Source organism: Psittacula echo, assembly GCF_963264785.1.
Source record: "Psittacula echo genome assembly, chromosome: Z".
Taxonomy (NCBI): Eukaryota; Metazoa; Chordata; class Aves; order Psittaciformes; family Psittacidae; genus Psittacula; species Psittacula echo.
Genome location: NC_137742.1, coordinates 86,428,052 through 86,446,487, shown reverse-complemented (window position 1 = coordinate 86,446,487; position 18,436 = coordinate 86,428,052). Strand labels below are relative to the sequence as shown.

The 18,436-nt window shown below is 46.8% G+C and overlaps 1 protein-coding gene across 1 annotated transcript in view; it reads left to right on the top strand.

Moving 5' to 3' along the window:
• Window positions 1-9,203: 9,203 nt before the first annotated feature.
• The window catches only part of NECAB2 (N-terminal EF-hand calcium binding protein 2), a gene marked incomplete at both ends in the record, with an annotated part of 80,045 nt that continues 70,812 nt past the window's right edge, over window positions 9,204-18,436 (top strand). The window contains one exon of the mRNA XM_080638657.1: window positions 9,204-9,401. Coding sequence (XP_080494783.1) covers window positions 9,204-9,401 — 198 coding nt within the window. The remainder of the gene's footprint in view (window positions 9,402-18,436) is intronic.

Here is an 18,436-nt window from a genome sequence, read left to right as displayed (position 1 = left end):
GGTGCCAGGGTGTCACACAGGGGCTTTGTGCAAGCAGGGAGGTAGCAAACTAGTTAAAACAGTAATTTTCAGGGAGGCCCAAAGTTATGCATAAACTTGCACCAACTTTGGGAATAACCATGGGGGTTTTTAAAGCACCAAGGAGAGAGGGGAAGACAACTCGGAAAACATTGATGCATTCAATTAAAACCTCTCTAAATCAATATTTTATTTAGGAAGCACAAGCATGGTGCGCTGCAAGATCTGGTTTGAAAACAAGCTTTCCAACTTCCGCGAGGTGTCCGTGTGTCCGTCCCGCAGCAGCACAGCTCCCTCTCCCGACTGCAAAGCCCACCAGCACTGAGACGAAGCTCGCTGGCAGCCAGGTTCGCCATTAGAAAGCAAAGGCCCTTTAAGCACAGGGAGATGCATCCCTACCTGTGAGGATGGGCTAGGTTAAGACATCCCAAATCCATTATTATTTCAGGCTCTCCATTGAACTGTGTGACCCAGTGGGCCCTTTCCTATCTCCAACCGTTTTCTCCAACTCTCATTGAAGAAAATCTCTGTTTTACAGAGTGAGCGCCACTGCTTAAGGAGGGGTGGTAGCCAGGGGTATCTGTTGACAGCACCTCAGTGCAATGAGCTTCTGACCTTGACTGCCTCGCCTGTTGCCATCCCATATCCTGAGGCTCTGCAGGGACATCAGCAGTACTGGCACTGTGAAAACATGCTCTGTGAATAAACCTATATACACCCATGTGCCAATCTGCATGCTCTGACCTTTTAGCCCCATGAGATGGTTTTGAAGTCTTGATTGTTCATCTTCCTCAATGGTGGACAGCTTAGATTATCCTCAGAAACATGTTACTTCTGCTTGTACAAGGGCTTGACAAGCCCTGTTTGTGTTACCTAAGCAGCTTTAAAGCTCCAGTTTGACTATGGATAGCTTGAACGGAAGTACGTCCTTTGAAAACAAGATTAGCTTATTGTGCTGCAAACTATGTGGTCAGCTCCATGCCAGATGCAGCATTCCGTTAGGATGCTGTATCTGTGCTGGGCTTTGAGGAGCTCACAGGACAGATGGAGGAATAGAAAGAAGGGCACTGTGTGTAGGTGAAGACACAAATCTCACATGCTCATCAGCCGTACTGTGTTAAGTGCATTACCCCATGAGCTGTGTGGGATGTGTCGAAGTCTGGCTTGGGAAACAGCCCAAAGCTGACCAAACTGGACTTGTCAGAGGAACTGTGTTTCAGGGAAGGGGCATGGGCTCTTGGGGCACCTCAGCTTGCGAGATGAAGCCTCAGATGTCACTGACAGCTGAAACGCATGTCAGAGCCTCATAGCGACCTTCCCTCCCGAACCCCACTCTCTGGACTGCTGCTGGTGCTGGATCCGTAGGGACTTTTGGTTGCTACAAGGAGATAAACCACCAGGAAACAGCATTTTGCTGTACCCCAGTGCCTCCTTGCAGCCTCAGCGTCAGGCACTAGATGTCCTTGCATGCCATGTAGCTGGAGTGCAGCCTCTCCAGAGCCGCACAGGCTGCAGGCGGATTTCCATGTGATGACCACAGGATGAAGGTGGCACTTTTCCAGCTCTGGCCTTTGGCGATGGAAGGGATTTCATGGGGGAAATGCACCTTCTGTTCTGCTCATCTTCACACTTCCCTGGGGATGCCAGGTCAGGAGCTGCCTCACTTGTGTAGTCGTGAGATCCCCCATGAGATCCCAGCAAGCTCTCCTCTGTATGTATCCCAGCACCAGCAGCTCAAAGTCACTTAGTGGTGGTCCCTTTAAACTATTTCAAGAGCAGCCTTTTGTGGTGGGAAATAGATAGCTGCCTTGTGGGCATGTTGATGTCTCAGTGAAACCCATTAAGTTACACTAATTTGATCCCAAAGTAGCAAACAAAGCAGCATTTCAAAATAGCTTCATAGTCAGGAAACCAAATAACATGCTCATAGAGTGATTTTGATGTGTGCTCAGTGGTGAGCAGGACTGGAGAAATGGAAGATGTTACTCAGCCAAACTCTCGGTGAATCATTACTGGAGCAGTGTAGGATATAAATAATTTCCTCACTTCTGTCACTTTTAGGATGGCAAATAAGGACGAATAAAATGCTGCAGGGAAAAATTAATGTGCCTGGTGGTTGAGCAGTAAGGAGCAGCCTTAAGTAAGCTACTAAACTGATGACCTGTACATGAAAAGTTCACTTCTGGGAGCTGCAGAAAGTAGTATCCTTTGGGGAGCCCCTGACAAACCTCTCCTTGCTGCCATGCCATGTGCTTATCCTGAACCTCATTTACCACTTGTGCTTGTGGCAGTGATCCCCCGCCCCTAGGGACCTCATCTAGGAGCACGGCTGCCTGCAGAGGTAAACACACCAGCAATCCTTGGAGCTATGTGGAACTTTTGGTCCTGGGTGTCCCCAGGGTGGCCAAGGGCAGATTACAGCCACCTGGCAGCTGCTCAGGCAGTCGAGTGTCAGCACAGCGTGCCAGGCTCCTCTTGTGTTTCTACATCCAACTCTTCTTCCGGCACCCTCAGAGCTAGTTATGGGGTGTTTGCACCCTCCGACTCCAGCACGGCTCTAGGGTTTTGTGAAGCAAGCCTGGCTTGTAGGTTCAGCTTCTCTGGGCACAGGTTTTGTGCCAAAATCCCTCCTGTTCTGCAGTTCCAGCATCGCTTTGAGGACAGAGAGCAATGCTGCAGGTGAAGGGATACTCAGGCAAGATTTATGCCCTTCTGAATAACTTCCATAGGTTCACAGCTTTAGCCACAGGCTGAATAAGAAAGGTTTCTATTTTAGTTCTCTAAAAGAAGTACCCCTTCTTTTAGGGGCAGCTTTCAGCCGGTGTCCTGGCTGTGCCCTGAGACTCTGCCCAGGCTCTTGCCAGAGGAGTTTTACCATCATGCCTGTATGGAGTACCCCAGCGGGAGTCACTCTTACATTGAAAGCTGTCAGATTTTACCCTCTGAGCAGTAATTAATGGTATTTATTGTGAGCAGTAAATTGAGGAAATCATCTCTACTCCCACAAATGCAGCCGGAGGTGGTATCTGCTGGGCAAAGGAGGAAATTACGTTAGAAATGAGTTACAAAGGGCATGAGCAATGGGAAAAGGCCAGTCCCTCCCTCCCCACTTTTGCTATGAAGAAGCTTGATAGTTCTAATTTCAATACATTTGCAGACACATTTTGTCCATTAAAATGGTGTAAATTAACACTTCAATGCTGCAATTGGGGAGGTCAATTATCAAGATAGTAATTTATTTAGGTGCAGCAACTCAAATGATTTTTTTAATTGGTGGTCATGCCCACACAGGGAGGCTCATAAATCTGAAAGTCTACAGTTCCCCATTTTCGGGCTTTTTATACTGTTATATATGAACCCACATGAGGTGTACCAGGCACATGAAACAAAGGGTAATTTTGAAAGCTCATCAGAAATGGAATAGCTTATTCCAAAGGCTCTTAATAGTTCTGACCTAAATTCTGACATAAATTGCATGTTGAAGGGGAAAATATTTTGGTCTGGTGTGTGTGAATGCTATTATAAGTAATAAACACACAAGAAAAATGTTACGGTATCTCTTCCCTACAACTACACAATCACGAGTTCTACCAAGTCAATAGCCTGTAATTTTAAGTGAGGATGTGTGGGATTTGGTGTTTAATGCTCATTTTCTCAGTTGCCCAAACAACATAGATGGGTCATGCTCTCTTTAATACCCAAACAAGCAAAACCACTAGAACAAAATCACCCTCTGTATTTATTTAGCAGCCATCAGGAGGGCTTTACTGGCTGTTTGTCTGCATCACTGCCTCTCAGAATAATGAGAGTGCAATATTCTTTGGTTGGTAAGGTTTCCACTAAACAGTGGCAGATTGCCTGGGGATGAAAGGCCATGCCTGGAGCTGGGAGCTGGTGTTCACAGGATGCCCAGAGCCCATGGGCAGCCCCAAGCAGGAAACATGCTGCTGCTGAGACCTTGGGAGAAGCTGCACAACTCCCAGGCCCTCTGTTGGATGAGACTCTGTCTGTCTTGGAAGCTGTCTCCTATGATTTGGAGCTTTTTTGTTACTAGTTATCTGTTGGCATTTTTTCTTATGGTAGTAATTCCTCATACTGCTCTGGAGAACCATCTCAGAGCTCTGGGTAAACTGGGGCATCTGAGGACTATGATCTCATGCTGCAGGAGCTTTATTTGATGGTGAGGTTAGTTCAGGTAATTTCATTTTACAATGATTCCTATCTACCTGTGGGTTGCTTTTAGGACTGTGACCAGGAATAACCTGAACTCACCCTGTGCCTGTTCTCTGTTTGTAGCAACTAGGTGCATTTTGGTGGGCATTTCTGAGTGATTCCTCAGAAAAACCCTTTTTGTTGCCTGCTTTCACACAGAGCAATCCCACCCCAGGGATTCCCCCACGACTGCAGTGCTGGTCATGGAGCAAGAGAGGATGTTCAGTGCAAGTAGAAGTGCTTTAAAAGACAGGTTCTGTAAGCCCAGTTGGAAAAGGCTCTGGAGATAAAGTTGAAGTCTACACTTTGGCTTAAGGCAAGATGTAAGATCAATGTTAAGATCAATGTGACACAAAAAAGGGGCATTTGAATCATCATCCTTGCTTTAGCTCCTGCCCTGATTGCAGGGCCTGGAACAGAAACCCAGGATCCCAGTAACTGGGTTGGACTCGATGCTTTGTTAGTAGTATGGGGGAGCTGTGCTCCCCAAACCATGAGCTCTGCACCCTCAACTTGCAGAGGGGAGGAGATTGTATTTTAGGAGTCAACATGCATTGTTCACTTATGTGGTCTCCTTGGATCTTCCTAAGTTCAGACTGGTACATGATCTTCGTGCTGTTGGCAGTGTGGCTTTTTCAAGCTTGGCGTATAGTCTTTATGAAATCACCTGGTAATTACATGTTGCATTATAATAAACATAAATTAGTACACAGACGAAAGCAGCATTTCAGCCTCCAGGCTGTGCAGGTGAGGTTGTTCTGCCTAATTCCCATGTCTGTAATGGGGTTGCCATTTCTTCCTCCTGCTATTCAGGCATCATTGCCTGCATCGTTAGATTAACGTCAATCCCTCAGTCATTAGTAAATATTATTAATTGTGTGTGACATTTTGCACTGAGTGAGGCTGCAGGTCCTGCCTGTTGGAAGGTTTTAATTAACTAAAGCTCCCTGTGGTGCACAGAGGGGCAGAGAGGAGAAGGCAGAATTCAAAGGGGAGATGAAAGCCTTGCCATGCTGGGGTGCAGGTAAGACTTCTTCTCTGTCTCAGACCTTTCTTTCAGAGAAGCTCTTGGGTTCTTCAGGTGGCCTCTGAAATTACAGCACATGGTTGAGCTCCTGCTCCAACAGCCTTTCCAGAAGCTGCTGGAAAATAACTGGGTGTTGCACCTGAGTAAGCCCCCCTATGAAAGCTTGTAAAGCAAATCTCATCAATGATAGGAGTAAACCAATGTTTTGTGCTGACCACCATGTGCACCAGGGAGGAAAAACTTTTGGGCCAGGATCAGACATGAAACTGGAATGGCAATAGCCTTTTCTTGAGATCTTTGAGTTTCTGAACTTGGAGCTGGGGTGAGGGAGAATACATCTCTCTCAACTTTCAATAACCTTCCCTTCAACAACTGAATCATTCATTTAGACTGTAGTGGTCTGGGACTCCATGTCTGGCTAGTGCAGCACTGGGGAAGCTCATTGTTAAACGTCGAGGAAGAGAAGGTGGAGCTGCAGCTGCTGCCTTCCCTCTCATCTCGCCGGTACTGCAGTCACGCAGGGTTTGAGTTGCCTACCTACAAAGCAGCGTGGAAAGCAAAATGCCACTGGGTCAGCAGTGGAGACAAGGGGCTGTGCTGCCTGCTGGTCTCTGCTGCTGCTGAGCACCACATGGCCTGAGCAATGAGTCCATCAAAACCTGTAATGAATGTTTGCTACTTTCATTGGGATGCACTTTGTGTGGAATCAACTGTGCTTTTTTTGTTGACTCCTCTCTATTCTCCCCTATTTATTTTTATGCCCCTCACCATCTGCAATATGCGTATGTATAAAGCTTTCAAGGCAACCAGTCCTGTTCTATCCACCTTTAATGAAAGTGCAAAATGTGTGCTGGATGCCAGGGAGCTGCAGTCAAAGAGGCAGGCACATGTCCTACAGTAGCCAAAACCCTATCATCTCTACTTGTCCATCACCTGTTTGGTTTCTTCTTCTGGCCCTGGTTGTGATGGCTGCTTGCTGGGGACCTGGACAGTGCTATAACCAGTAGCACAGGTTGGCAAAGCCCCAGTGCAGTGGCTGTGATACAGGGGGCTTGATATAAGAAACGCTAGCGCCTGGAAGGCTGTGGAATTTAGGGGCCCCACTAAATATAAATTGCCTTCTACATACCATTCTTCTGCCCATCCTCCTTATCGGTTGACCCATCCTCCTTACCATTCTTCTCCTTCTCCTTACCACATCTACATATCAGTTGGCCCATTCTACCATTCCTTCTCATTCTTCTCTACTTATCAGTTAATCCAAAGACAGACAGATAGGGCTGGTTTCAGCTACTTGTGTAATCACTGGGGCATCCAGATGTGACAAAGGTGAAAAGTTTAAGAAGAGGAAAACTCGTTTACTTCATCTTGAAGACCCCTACCCACAAGAGGAAGACTCATTTACTTCATCCTGAGACCCTCACCCATGACCACGGGGAGGCACTGCGCATGTGCAAAGGACTTTTTAGCTCATTATAATACGAAGCGGGGATAGATCATAAATATGTATAGGCATGTAACTCTGGAGAATAAATGTAGCGGGAAACGACACTGAGGTGTGCATACTTTGGAGGAGCGATCCCGATGCACCTCAGAGCTGAATAAAAGCATACCTACTTTACAACTTTTACGAGTTGTGGAGTCTCTCCCCGTATCAGCTGCAGTTGTGTTTATTTGCACACAACAGACAGCGTCCTGTTTCCCTTTACAAGAAGCGGGGGATGAGTTTTGGCACACAGTGCCCAACCTGAGGTCTGTGCCTTTGCCCTCCTCCCTGGCTGTGGTGTGGAACTAGCCTGAGCACATGACTTGGAGGTTCCTGTGTTTATCACCTGGCTCAGATAAGTAGGAGCTGTCTTTCCCACTTTTTTCTCAAAGGAAGACTTCAGCCTCATGGAAACTTGGGAATAACTCAGCCCCTAGCAACACAGCCCAGGGTGAATGGCTGGCTTCTCTTTAATGTCTGAGTAGCTGAAACTTTTTGTTTTCTATCTAGATCCATTTAGGAGGAAAAATGAGTATTTAAATGCCATAGAGCTGGTTTTGACAGTAATAAGAACTGATTTTGACAAAAGCACAGAAATTGCCCCAGACTTCCAAGCCACGTAATGAATCTTCATAGCATGCAGAAAGGAAAATTCAAAGAACTTTATTTATAAACTTATTCAGTAAATAGTTTTAAATAATGAGCATATAGTAACCCTAAACTGGGTGTGATTAATACAGCTTGAACCAGCCATTTAGTGGAGGGATGTCCGAAGCAGAAAGCAGCATATGACTAATCTGAGGATTGTAGAAGTACAGAAGAGAGCAGTAGTAATTCTGGCCAACAAGGGGTACAGGCTGCTTGGCACCAGCAGTTGGTGTGTAGGGGTACAGCACTCCTAAGCCTGTGGCAAGGATGATTAGTCTTGCCTTAGATTACGTTTGCTGTGAGATGTAAGTGGGGATTGAGCGTTGGCTGGGTTGTACACCAGCGTGCCCCGAGCATTCCTGTAAATGAGCACAGAGCTGTTAACGTGCTCCAAACAGCTTCTGTGAGCCGTTAAAGTGCTTCAAACAGCTCCTGTGAGCCAATACCCTGAATTTCCACCGTTTTCCCCCATTAATTTTATATTGCTGGAGAAGAAGGAAACCCTGGAAGGCAAGAGCCTGGTGAAAGAGGGACTCAGCCAACAGGCATCCTAGTTTATTTCTTTTAAATAGCTGAGGCTGCAGCTTTTAAATAGCTGGGGCACAGAGACCCAGCTATTTAAAAGCCTTTCAGGAGCCTTCAGACATTATTCATGTACTCCAGCAGAGAGAACTGGGCTCCCACTCACTTTTCTTTGAGCAGTAGCTGAGAAGAAAATGCACATTCCCCTTTCTGTCACCTCAAACACAAGAATTTCACCCTGATTTACCGGAACAAATATGGGTAGTTAGAAGAAGGGGCTAAATAATACCTTCAGGTAGGCTTTGCTGGGGAATCTGGGCTCTGGTGCTTTAAAGAATTTATTGTCACTTTTTCTTTTAAAGCAGTAGCTGATCAGGCCTTTTGCAGTGATCGTGCTCTTCCTCATCTGCAGATGAGGCATAGGGCTCCTGGGGAGTGTGTAAGGCTTGCATGGGGAGACTGTGCTTGCTGGCCGCTATATCAGAGATGTTCAAATCTGGAAATGTGACCCTTAGAGGGGCATGAAGTCCCCTAAAGCTACCTGCAAGAGGGTCTTGCTGCCATGGGTGGGGGGAGAGGCCATTCAGAGCCTGAAACAACCATTGCAGTGCTCTGGGAATCCCCTGAGAGGGTCTGAGTCCGAGTTCTCTGGTGCATTTCTGGGTATGAACTAAAACCAGGAGCATCTCCTCAAGTGTGCAGGGAGAGATGAAATTATTTAGTGCCTTTTTGGCCAAAAGACTCATTTCCCCTGCTGCAAGTCCAGGTCTTCACCTGTGTATGTGATCGGGGGAGTATCCCAAAGGAACATCCTCATAACATAGAATTACAGGGTTACAAGTATTTGTCCAGCTGAGCACTGTAGTTAGCTCTATAGCCATGAATGCTGCAATACCCCAGCTGGAATCTCTGGCTATTCGTTGTACACAGACTTTCTGGAGTAGGAGTAAAAGGCCAGGGTCAAGTTTGATTTACCAGCAAGAAATTTGTAATCTGCTCTGCTTACAAAGAGCTGCTAAAATCTGCTGTAGGGGTAAAGGAGGCTGCAGAGGGGAGCGGGCATACAATAGGAATACTCTTTTTTGGATGCAAAATGCCTGCAGGCATGCTTTGAAGTATGGGCACCCACCGGGACTACTCCGGGGTGATCTACCCCTACCCCAAAATTCCCTTCTTGCTCTTCGGGCCCGCCCCTGCCCTATGCCCGGCGGTGGGGGAGGAGGAAGAGGGGGAGGAAGGCGGGGGGGGTGGGAGGGAGTCCCCATCTCCGGCATGAGGCCGGGCTGAGAGATGTGCGAGCAGGCAGCGCGGTACTGCCGGACCGGCGTGCAGAGGCTGCTGCGCAAGCCTCCGCCAGCGCTCCGCGGGCTGGACGGGATCCTGCGCTGGGTGGTGGCCAGGATGAGCGACAAGGGCTTCGCGGAGCGGGAGCTGCTCACCTCGGGAGCCGCCGCCGCGCAGAGGAAGGGCACCTCCGTTATCCTCGATGTGAGTGCGACCCGCGTCCCGCACCCCGCGTCCCGCACCCCGCGTCCCGCACCCCACGTCCCGCACCGGCTCGGGAGCAGGGTTCTACCCCGGGTCCTGCACACCCTCTGGGGACGAGTTGTACCCCGGGTCCTGCAACCCCCGGCCGGCTCTGCATAGGTGTGCAGCCCGGGTCCCACATCCCCCTGCCCAGGTCCAGCCTCCAGCTCGGGATCGGAGGGTTTCCTGGGTTCTGCATCCTGGGCTGCGCTCGGGTCCAGCCATCTCCCAGACTGGAAAAAGGCTGTATCCCGGCTCCTGTAATTGCTTGCCTTGCTCCTTCACGCGCTGCATGGGCACTTGCGGTGCACCGCCGCTCCTGCACCCTCGTTGCAGGATCCTGTACCCTTCGACCGGCTTGGCATCAGGGTTATTTCTCGGGTCCTGCATCCCCCGCCAGTTGGGAATGGGGTGCCACCCAGGTCCTCTATCTCCTGGGCTGGCTGGGTGTAAGATGCTCAGATCCAGCAGCCCGTTTCCAGATCCTGTGCCCCTAGCTGGCTGGGCATGGGGGGTGCAAGATCCACTTGTCTGGATCTTGCACCCCCTGGACTGGCTGAGCACATGAGGTGCAGTCTGGGAGCTGCACTCTTTTGCCCTGCACACCGTCGACAGCTGGGAATAAGGTGCATCCTGGTCATGCATCTCCCGGACCGGCTGGGAATGGGGATGCCATCTAGGATCCTATAGCCCCTTTCCTGTGTCCTGCACCCCAAAGTGGCTGGGCATAAGGGTGCAGCCCAGGTCCTGCATTTTGTTTTGACTGACTGAGCACGGGGATGCAGCCTGTATTCATTATCTCCTTGCCAGGATCCTGCACCCTTTGAACCAGCTGGGTGTGGTGTGCACCCCAGGTCCTGCATCCCGTGGATCAGCTGGGATGGGGATGAACTGTAGGTCTTTAATCCTGGTATTAGCTTGACTGGATGGGGATGCAGGACTCCAGGTCCGGCAGACTCCCCAGGCTTGCACCATGGGTTGCCCCAGGTTAGCTGGGCATAAGGGTGCACGAGGGTCTAGCATCTACTTCAGGTCCTGAGCATCAGTCCCAGAAGGGCTGTAGCTGTGAGGGTCTGTGCAGCGGAAGCTGGGCAGCATGGTCCTGGATGCGTGTGACTGCGGCGTGGGACCCCTGGGGTCCCTTGCCGAGGTTTGGGAGGCAGGCAGAGGTGTGCTTAGTGCCTCGGGTGCAGTATTTATAGACTTCCTGATTAGGAAGCTAACGAGGCTGTTTGCACTTAAATGAATTGGGAGAATGGGGTAGAATCAATTGGAGTGAAAACGGTGTAATTACACAGTCTTTCTGCAGCGTTTAGTAATTAAACACACAGATCCTCAGCTTTGCTATCTCCTAGCTTTAAAAATAAAAATGTAGTCAATGCAAAATTAAACTGGGCACTGGCTGTAGTAAAGGATCTCCTCTAGCTCCCTCAGAGTTAGGCAGTAGTAGCACTTCCAGGCAAGCCTTTGAGTTTTCTAAATAATTTGCTGAATCTTCTATGACATCCCCGGTAGACATTGGTGTGGGCTGGTGTAATGAACCCAAAACTCACTACATCTCTGGGCACTCCGGTCTCATAGGCATTTTGGTTCCTGAATGAACCAACACGGCTGCATCTATTGAACTCTCCAAAGCGGGTTGGATATCAGAGTGCTTAAGGATGGTCCTGCTCAGTGAAATGGGCTGGCAGGTAGGCAGCTGCAGGCTGTAGGAAATACCGTTTCATGGGGCAACTGAAAGGACAAATGCAACTAATACCTCCATGTCTTTTAAGATAACTTGTTTGGGTTTTCTGTTAGATTTTGGTGTCTTTTTTTCTTCTTCTTTAACCTGCCTTGAAATTACTGAAGTTTTACGACAATCTGGAATCTGGGCTTCAGAGCATGAATGAAATCGGGAAGCAACATTAAATTTATACAACAAGTTCCCGAGTTAAGACTGCTTTTCCATTAGATGGTATCTTACCTTACGATCATTAAATGGATTTTTTTTTTTTTCACCACTTTGAGGTTTGAGCTGAGAAAATGAACCGTGAACTTTCAGAATGCCTTAACCAGTGGGAAACACAATGGAGCTGGGCATGCAACTCCTGATCCATTTTCCCTTTCACAATGGGGCTGGAAGCCCTTTCTCACTTGCTGAAAGAGGAAATGGATGCTGGAAGTGTAAAGCTTGAGGGTCTGGGATATTTTTTTCCTCCTCTCTTAGAATCTCCTTCTCTCCTTTTCTCCAGTTACAGTAAGAACATAAACTGAAACTGTGGCTTCACTGTAAAAGGCTCTTCAAGTGCACTGTGAGACACCCCCCTTATCCCCCACCCTTTATGAAGGGTTTAAGCAGAGAAACACACATTTGGGTTAATTTTTATTCATTATCAGGAACATGAAAAGCATCCCACTGAAGCCTCAAGAGATGAGAATGTGTTTTCCAATTAACTCATTCACGTTCCTGCATTATGCGGATGTCCAGGGGAAGCAGAACATCCCAGCCATGCAGCAGTGTGACTCGGTGGGTGGGGATGAAGTGAAAGACCTGTGAGATTTTATATTTAGCTACCACGTTTGCATGAGCTGGTGTGCTATGTAGACAGTTCACTGGGGGCTGGGAAAGGAGGGTTACGCTTGGTATTAAGCTGTGAATTAGATGGCTCTGACGCTAGTGGTACTTTAGTCACTTTTTCTTCCTTTTCTGTTCTGGCTTTCTTTTGATTCAGCCATCCTCAATGTGCTTGTTCTGACTCCTCCATATTGTGAGGATGGCTGGTGGGTCAGTACAAAGTTCACTGTGCCCTTTCTGCCAAAGAAACAGAACTGTGTTGGTGTGGGGCAAAACTGAGGGTGGGGGAAGAATAAAATACAACAAGGGAGCTAGATACCTATTGTCATCAACCTGGCAACTGCCACTTGGAGGGTGAATCTTAGCTTTGGACTGGTTTCTGTATTTTTCTTTCATTTTGCCTGTGTCTTTTCAGGTAAAAGATTAAAAAAGGTTGAATAACGCTTACGAGTTCAGCTAAAAAAAAAAAAAAAAAAAAAAAGGCTAAAGTTGTAGGTTAACTAAACCCTGGTAGCAAACTAATGAAGAGGATATTTAAGTCTTAAGCATTGCCTAAAATATGCAATGAGTAAAACTGAGGGGTGACTGATGCTTTTCAGTGGTGGTAGCAGATCAAGTGGAGGTGATGTGTCGCTCTAGGAACCTGGAAAACATCACTTTACATTTAATGTTAGGCAAACTAGCATAAGGGGTTAAGCAAAAGGTCTGTACCCATCCTGTGCTCACCCTCAGGTGTCTGCCTTTGTGTGTTCGCTCCTGAGGTCTGGATTGAGCACAGCTGCTCCATCTGCCAGAGCTAAAAGTTCAGCTTTGGCAGCATGTGTAATCTGCTGTAGATAACTAGTGTCTATCCATACCTAATTATGTGAGTAGTAATGCTATGTTCTCTTTCTGCCTTCTGCACTGCTTGAAGATGCCCTGAGCTTTGCTTTAAACCTACAACGACAAAACCCCTTTATTAAAAGGAAGCTGAAACTCTCACGCTGCTGCTCAAATCCATGTGTGGTGATAGAATCATAGAATCATAGAATAGTTAGGGTTGGAAAGGACCTTGAGATCATCTAGTTCCAACCCCCCTGCCATGGGCAGGGACACCCCACACTAAACCATGCCACCCAAGGCCTCATCCAACCTGGCCTTGAACACCGCCAAGGATGGGGCATTCACAACCTCCCTGGGCAACCCATTCCAGTGCCTCACCACCCTCACAGTAAAGAATTTCTTCCTTATATCCGATCTAAACTTCCCCTGTTTAAGTTTGAACCCGTTACCCCTTGTCCTGTCACTACAGTCCCTGATGAAGAGTCCATCCCCAGCATCCTTGTAGGCCCCCTTCAGATACTGGAAGGCTGCTGTGAGGTCTCTACACAGCCTTCTCTTCTCCAGGATGAACAGCCCCAACTTTCTCAGCCTGTCTCCATACAGGAGGTGCTCCAGCCCCTGACCATCCTCGTGGCCCTCCTCTGGACTTGTTCCAACAGTTCCATGTCCTTTTTATGTTGAGGACACCAGAACTGCACACAATACTCGAAGTGAGGTGTCACAAGAGCAGAGTACAGGGGCAGGATCACCTCCTTCAACCTGCTGGTCACGCTCCTCTTGATGCAGCCCAGGACACGGTTGGCTTTCTGGGCTGCGAGCGCACACTGAAGCCGGCTCATGTTCATTTTTTCATCGACCAGCACCCCCAAGTCCTTCTCCGCAGGGCTGCATTTCCAGTTCTTAACAAATCCTCACACATCACAAGACTTATGAAAGGACAGTATAGTGGGTGTGTGGGTAAGCCTATATCAGATCGTGTTTGCTGAGTATGAGTGAGTCCACATGCAGTACAGAACTGAAGTGGATGGTTCCTAAGGACTGAGAAATGTCTAGATAGGCATTGCTCTGCCACAGTGGGAGTACTTCAGTGCTGACTTATGTACTTGCTCATCTCTTCCTGCCTTCGTGTTACTGTCAAAACCTACATTGTTGTCAGGAGTGTGAACTCCAGTGCACGTTAAGACCTGGTCAGTCACAGTGGCTGCAGGCAGAGATGCCCCATCTGGTTTACACCAGGAAGAGCCTGTTGGAAGCACTCATCTCCTGCTTGTCATCTAAAATATAAGGGTCAGCCTTGGGTATGAGTGAGCATCCCTGTGGCAGGACTGTGTACTCCAAGGGGTACTGGCATCCCTGCCTCCTATATAGCTTTGCCAATGGTGACTAAATGCATTGCTTTTCAGCTTTATTTAAAATGTTCCTGAAGAAAGCAGTGCTATTCATTTCAGGTCAGATGAAGTCTTTTGTTTGATCTGTACTGTCTTTTCCTGAAAACTAATTTTGACCCTTATCTGCCTATTTCCTTCTTCAATAGGTTCAGAAAGATCATTTCAAATCCATCTCTCTTGCTAATGGCTGCTCTTGCATACTCACTTATCTGCCAGATCTGATTTGCACTTTTTCAACCCCATGGGACTGAGTGAGATGCTTGGATAGAAGATACAGAGAATTTGGCTTGTGCCAAGGGTGCATTTCCAAATGCAGATCCAAGAATTGGCAGAGTTTTCCAAGTGCTTTGTGAGTAATACAATTTCCAGTGCAGCAAAGCTATTGTGGCCACAAAATCCCTTCTTTTCTGCTTCGATGTTTATTCTTCTGTGGTTTTTTGTGTGTTGGTTGGTAGTTGTTTTTCTGCTTTTTTGGATTGTTTTTAAGGTTGATTCCCTCCTCATCTTGTATCCTTATTTACCTTCTCACTTCTCCAAGTGAATAAGGAAGGCTATCTTCCTCCTCCTTCATCACTCTTACGTGAAATCTGTGGTTTGCAATCATTCCCTTGAGCCATGCCAGCAGGGCACGGGTGCAAAGCAGGAGCAGAGCAGGGCTGTGCTCTATGCATTCAGTGATTGTTCACGGCAAGGTACATAATGGCATGAAAGAGTCCAGCCTTTCTCTTTTGCTCTTAAGGTCTTTGTAAGCGAGTGCTTGAAATGGAGCTGTACCCAGGGAGAATGTTAATGGAAAAGTAACTTCTAGTACTGTGTGGGTGGTAACAGCAAATGCAACTCTTGCCTGTCTCATGCTACTTTTATTTAGAACAGCCAGGTAAAGTCTAAGGAGAAAGGTACAAATGAAAGGAGAGGCTAAGACATGGTGTTAACTGCCCTTCTCTTGGAGTGGGAGAAAGAGGCAGAAGACCTGGAGATCTGTAGCAGCCTTGCTTTGACAGGGAAGCTGCTCCAGAAAGAACAATATTATTTGCACACCAATGACATATTTCTGAAACACCCAAATCAAAACTTTCCCCTTGCATGGGCAAAGCTTGCTAGCCTGATGATGCCAAAAGATGTCGTCCAAAGTGGAAAAGATTCAGGTCATTACATTCTTGGATTATTACTGGAAAGAGCAACATAGATACATTCTACATCTACATCTACAGATAGGATACATTCCTACCAGTACCTCGAGCTAGAGAGATAAAGGCCATACCTGATACAAAACCCTATCTCAGCTCCACATGATGTGTTGAGGCTTGCAGAGAGAGGAACAGAAAGGAAGAGCAAGAATTTAGGGACATCGTGAACAGACTAATTGGGGTTTTAGGTATATCTGGATATCTGGATGCTCTGTTATCCATTAGGCTTTCCTCACCCAGGAGACTTAAGATTTTGTTTGTCCTCAATTCTGCACCAAGATTATAATGGAGGACAAAATTCTAGCTCAGCTGCAGTCTATTTTAAATCAACCTGCTGCAGGGACAATAAACTCTACAAACCATGTAATAAATCTTAGGCTGGTTAGTGGCGTGCTTGTGTGAATTTAATAAAATTCCTAAGGAAACCTCCATTAAGCAGCCTCTAGTGTTGCACATTTTCATCCAGGAGCTTTGAAAAGGCAGAAACGAATGTTTAAATTGAAAGCATTGGGTTTTTTTAAGTTCATTATTAACCACTAGTGTTTTGAATTGCTTACTTCTGCCAGCCAAACATGTGTAGTAGCCCTTTGAGAGTACAGCAAAAATCTGTATTTTAAAAATCATTGGAAATCTTGACAGATGTTCCTCACTTTAAATAAAACAGTTTATAGTCATCTAAACCCAGTAAATGGGATAAGTATGCTGCAGACAACAAACTACATGCCTGTGTAAAGCCTATAAAATAAGTTAATCTGGCCCATATTGTGGGCATCCTGTGGGCTCACCATGCAACTTAACTTGTGCTTCAGGAGACTTGCTTAATAGGTTTAAAATGTAGCTCATGGGTGAGATGCTTGCTGTAGTACTTTTTGGACTGGATAATTTCTCATTTACCATCTAAAAGCCCTGATGGTTGGAGAACTGTGGGTGATGGAACGGAAAGAGCATCCCTGGTCAGGCTGTGTGGTGCTGCCAGCTCCTGTTCCATATTGGGGATGGTCCTTGTCTGGGGTGGAGGCATGGGAAGCTAATTGCTGCCGAGGGCATAGCAGGACAGGATGTTTCTCTATCGATATTTCATAGCCTCCCCTCCTGCTGACCTCCAGAGCTGCTACCTTGGCTAAGTCTAAGCAACTTCACTGCTGAGTGAGAACAGCAGTGACAGAGTTACTGCAGGCCTGCAGAGAGCGACTGCAGGGATGACTGGCTTTGCAGTGTCTATGTTGGAGATGACACAGCATCCCTGCTTATATTCTCCTCTTCCTGGAACTGGTTAGAGCATTCCTTCCCCTGAGCTCCCTAGGAGCCTGGCACTGAGGTGCCACCGGGGCTTTCCTTGCTGGGCCATAGAAGAGGCATGAGGGGCTCCATTTTCACTTCCATCACCAGATCTTTTGCTTACTGAAAGCATATCACGTCCTTCCCACGGTGGAACAACTAATTCAAGACACGAACAGAGAGCATTTTCAGGTGTGCGTGGGAGGGCGCTCTTGTTTGCTGTGACAGAGCATGAAACCTGGGTCTTCACAGAAGCAATGTTTCTGGCAGCATTACCAAGCTATCACAGAGTATATTATGTCTTTATCAGCCTCCTGATGCTCATTCCAGTGCTCATTCCTTGACGTACTGCCTGCCTGTGATGACAGATGTCTTTATCTTAAACTGCTTTCCCTCCAGGTGTCCAGTTTTGAATATTTTTGTGTGTGTGCAGATTTTAGGTGGTTCAGTTAAGCTGGAAAAATTAATCTTGCTCATTAGCAATAAAAACTAAACAGCTTAGTCCTGTAGAATAAACCTTAGTAGGTAACACAGCTGATGTGATCTTCCATCAATGTGCTTGTTTACAAATAATCATACTTTCTAGGAGTATCTGGAGGAGCTAAAGCCCTGAAAGGTTCACTTAGTGAAGGTGGACATAAATACTTCCATTTCTTAACATTTTTTTCTTTTTTTTTTCCCCTCTTGCTCCTACTGTTCATGGCAAGGCTGGTGGCTCCACAGAGCAGAGTGCTGCAGATTTTTCCCACTTTAAGCTATGTTTTACTTATTGTTTCTGCCTTTCCATTCTTCCCCTGCCATTTGTGCTTAGCAGTGTGGCGATCTCCCACAGGACCTTAAAACAGACTTTGATGTTTCTGCATTGGACTTCGTGTAATGTCTTTATTTCAAAGCAGTGGGAATAGTAATACAAGTATGTGGTGATGAAACAAATTCAGAAATAAACAGCATCTAGAAAGAAAAGTGCCTCATCTGGAGGTGCTCATTGGGAGTGTGAGGAGTTGGGGTGTCTAAGCCAGAAAAAAAGGAGTATTTTGTACTCTGGGCAGTGCATGTTGTGCATGGCTGACTGACATGTGCCAAAGCCATGGGGCCTGCTGGGGTTCCTGCTTATCTTGCCTGGCTTTATTCTTTCTTTCCATAGACAAGCTGTGACTGTCTGGCCCTTCAAACCCCATATTTAACCTCAGTGAAGTCCATAAGGATGGTAGGATTTCCCCCAAAGCTTCTAATTAATCTAAAAAAAATAAAGGTCAGTCCAAGAAGTAAGGAGTTTTGGGGTGGTCACAAGCTGTATAATCCTTGTAGGGTTTTTATGACCCTCTCTTGAAGCTGGGACTTGGTGACTCCCATCATTTAGGTATGGCTTCACCAGAGAGTGTTTGCCTCTGCTGAAGTACACCAGAAAGTCCACCTTTGACTTTGCTCTGTGCAGCTAAGGAGGAACTTTGGGCAAAAGAATAATTATTATTCCTTAATTAAGCTATGTTTTCTTAAATAGCATATTCTGCAATTCAGTTTGTCTCTTGGGATTCCTTTTTTGTGCAGCAGTTTCTCTCCCGATATTTTTCTCTTTTTTAAAATGATTTTATGACCCATAAAAGAAGAGATTCCATTTTAGGGCTGACTGTGATCTGTCCTGCTGGTGCTTCTTTTCCCTCTGCAGGTAAATGTCTTTGTACAGTCAAAATCTCTGCTTTTGCTCAAATTAATAAGGTCAGGTCTGAAGAGATGATGACAATGTTTTCCTTTCCTGTGCAGTTT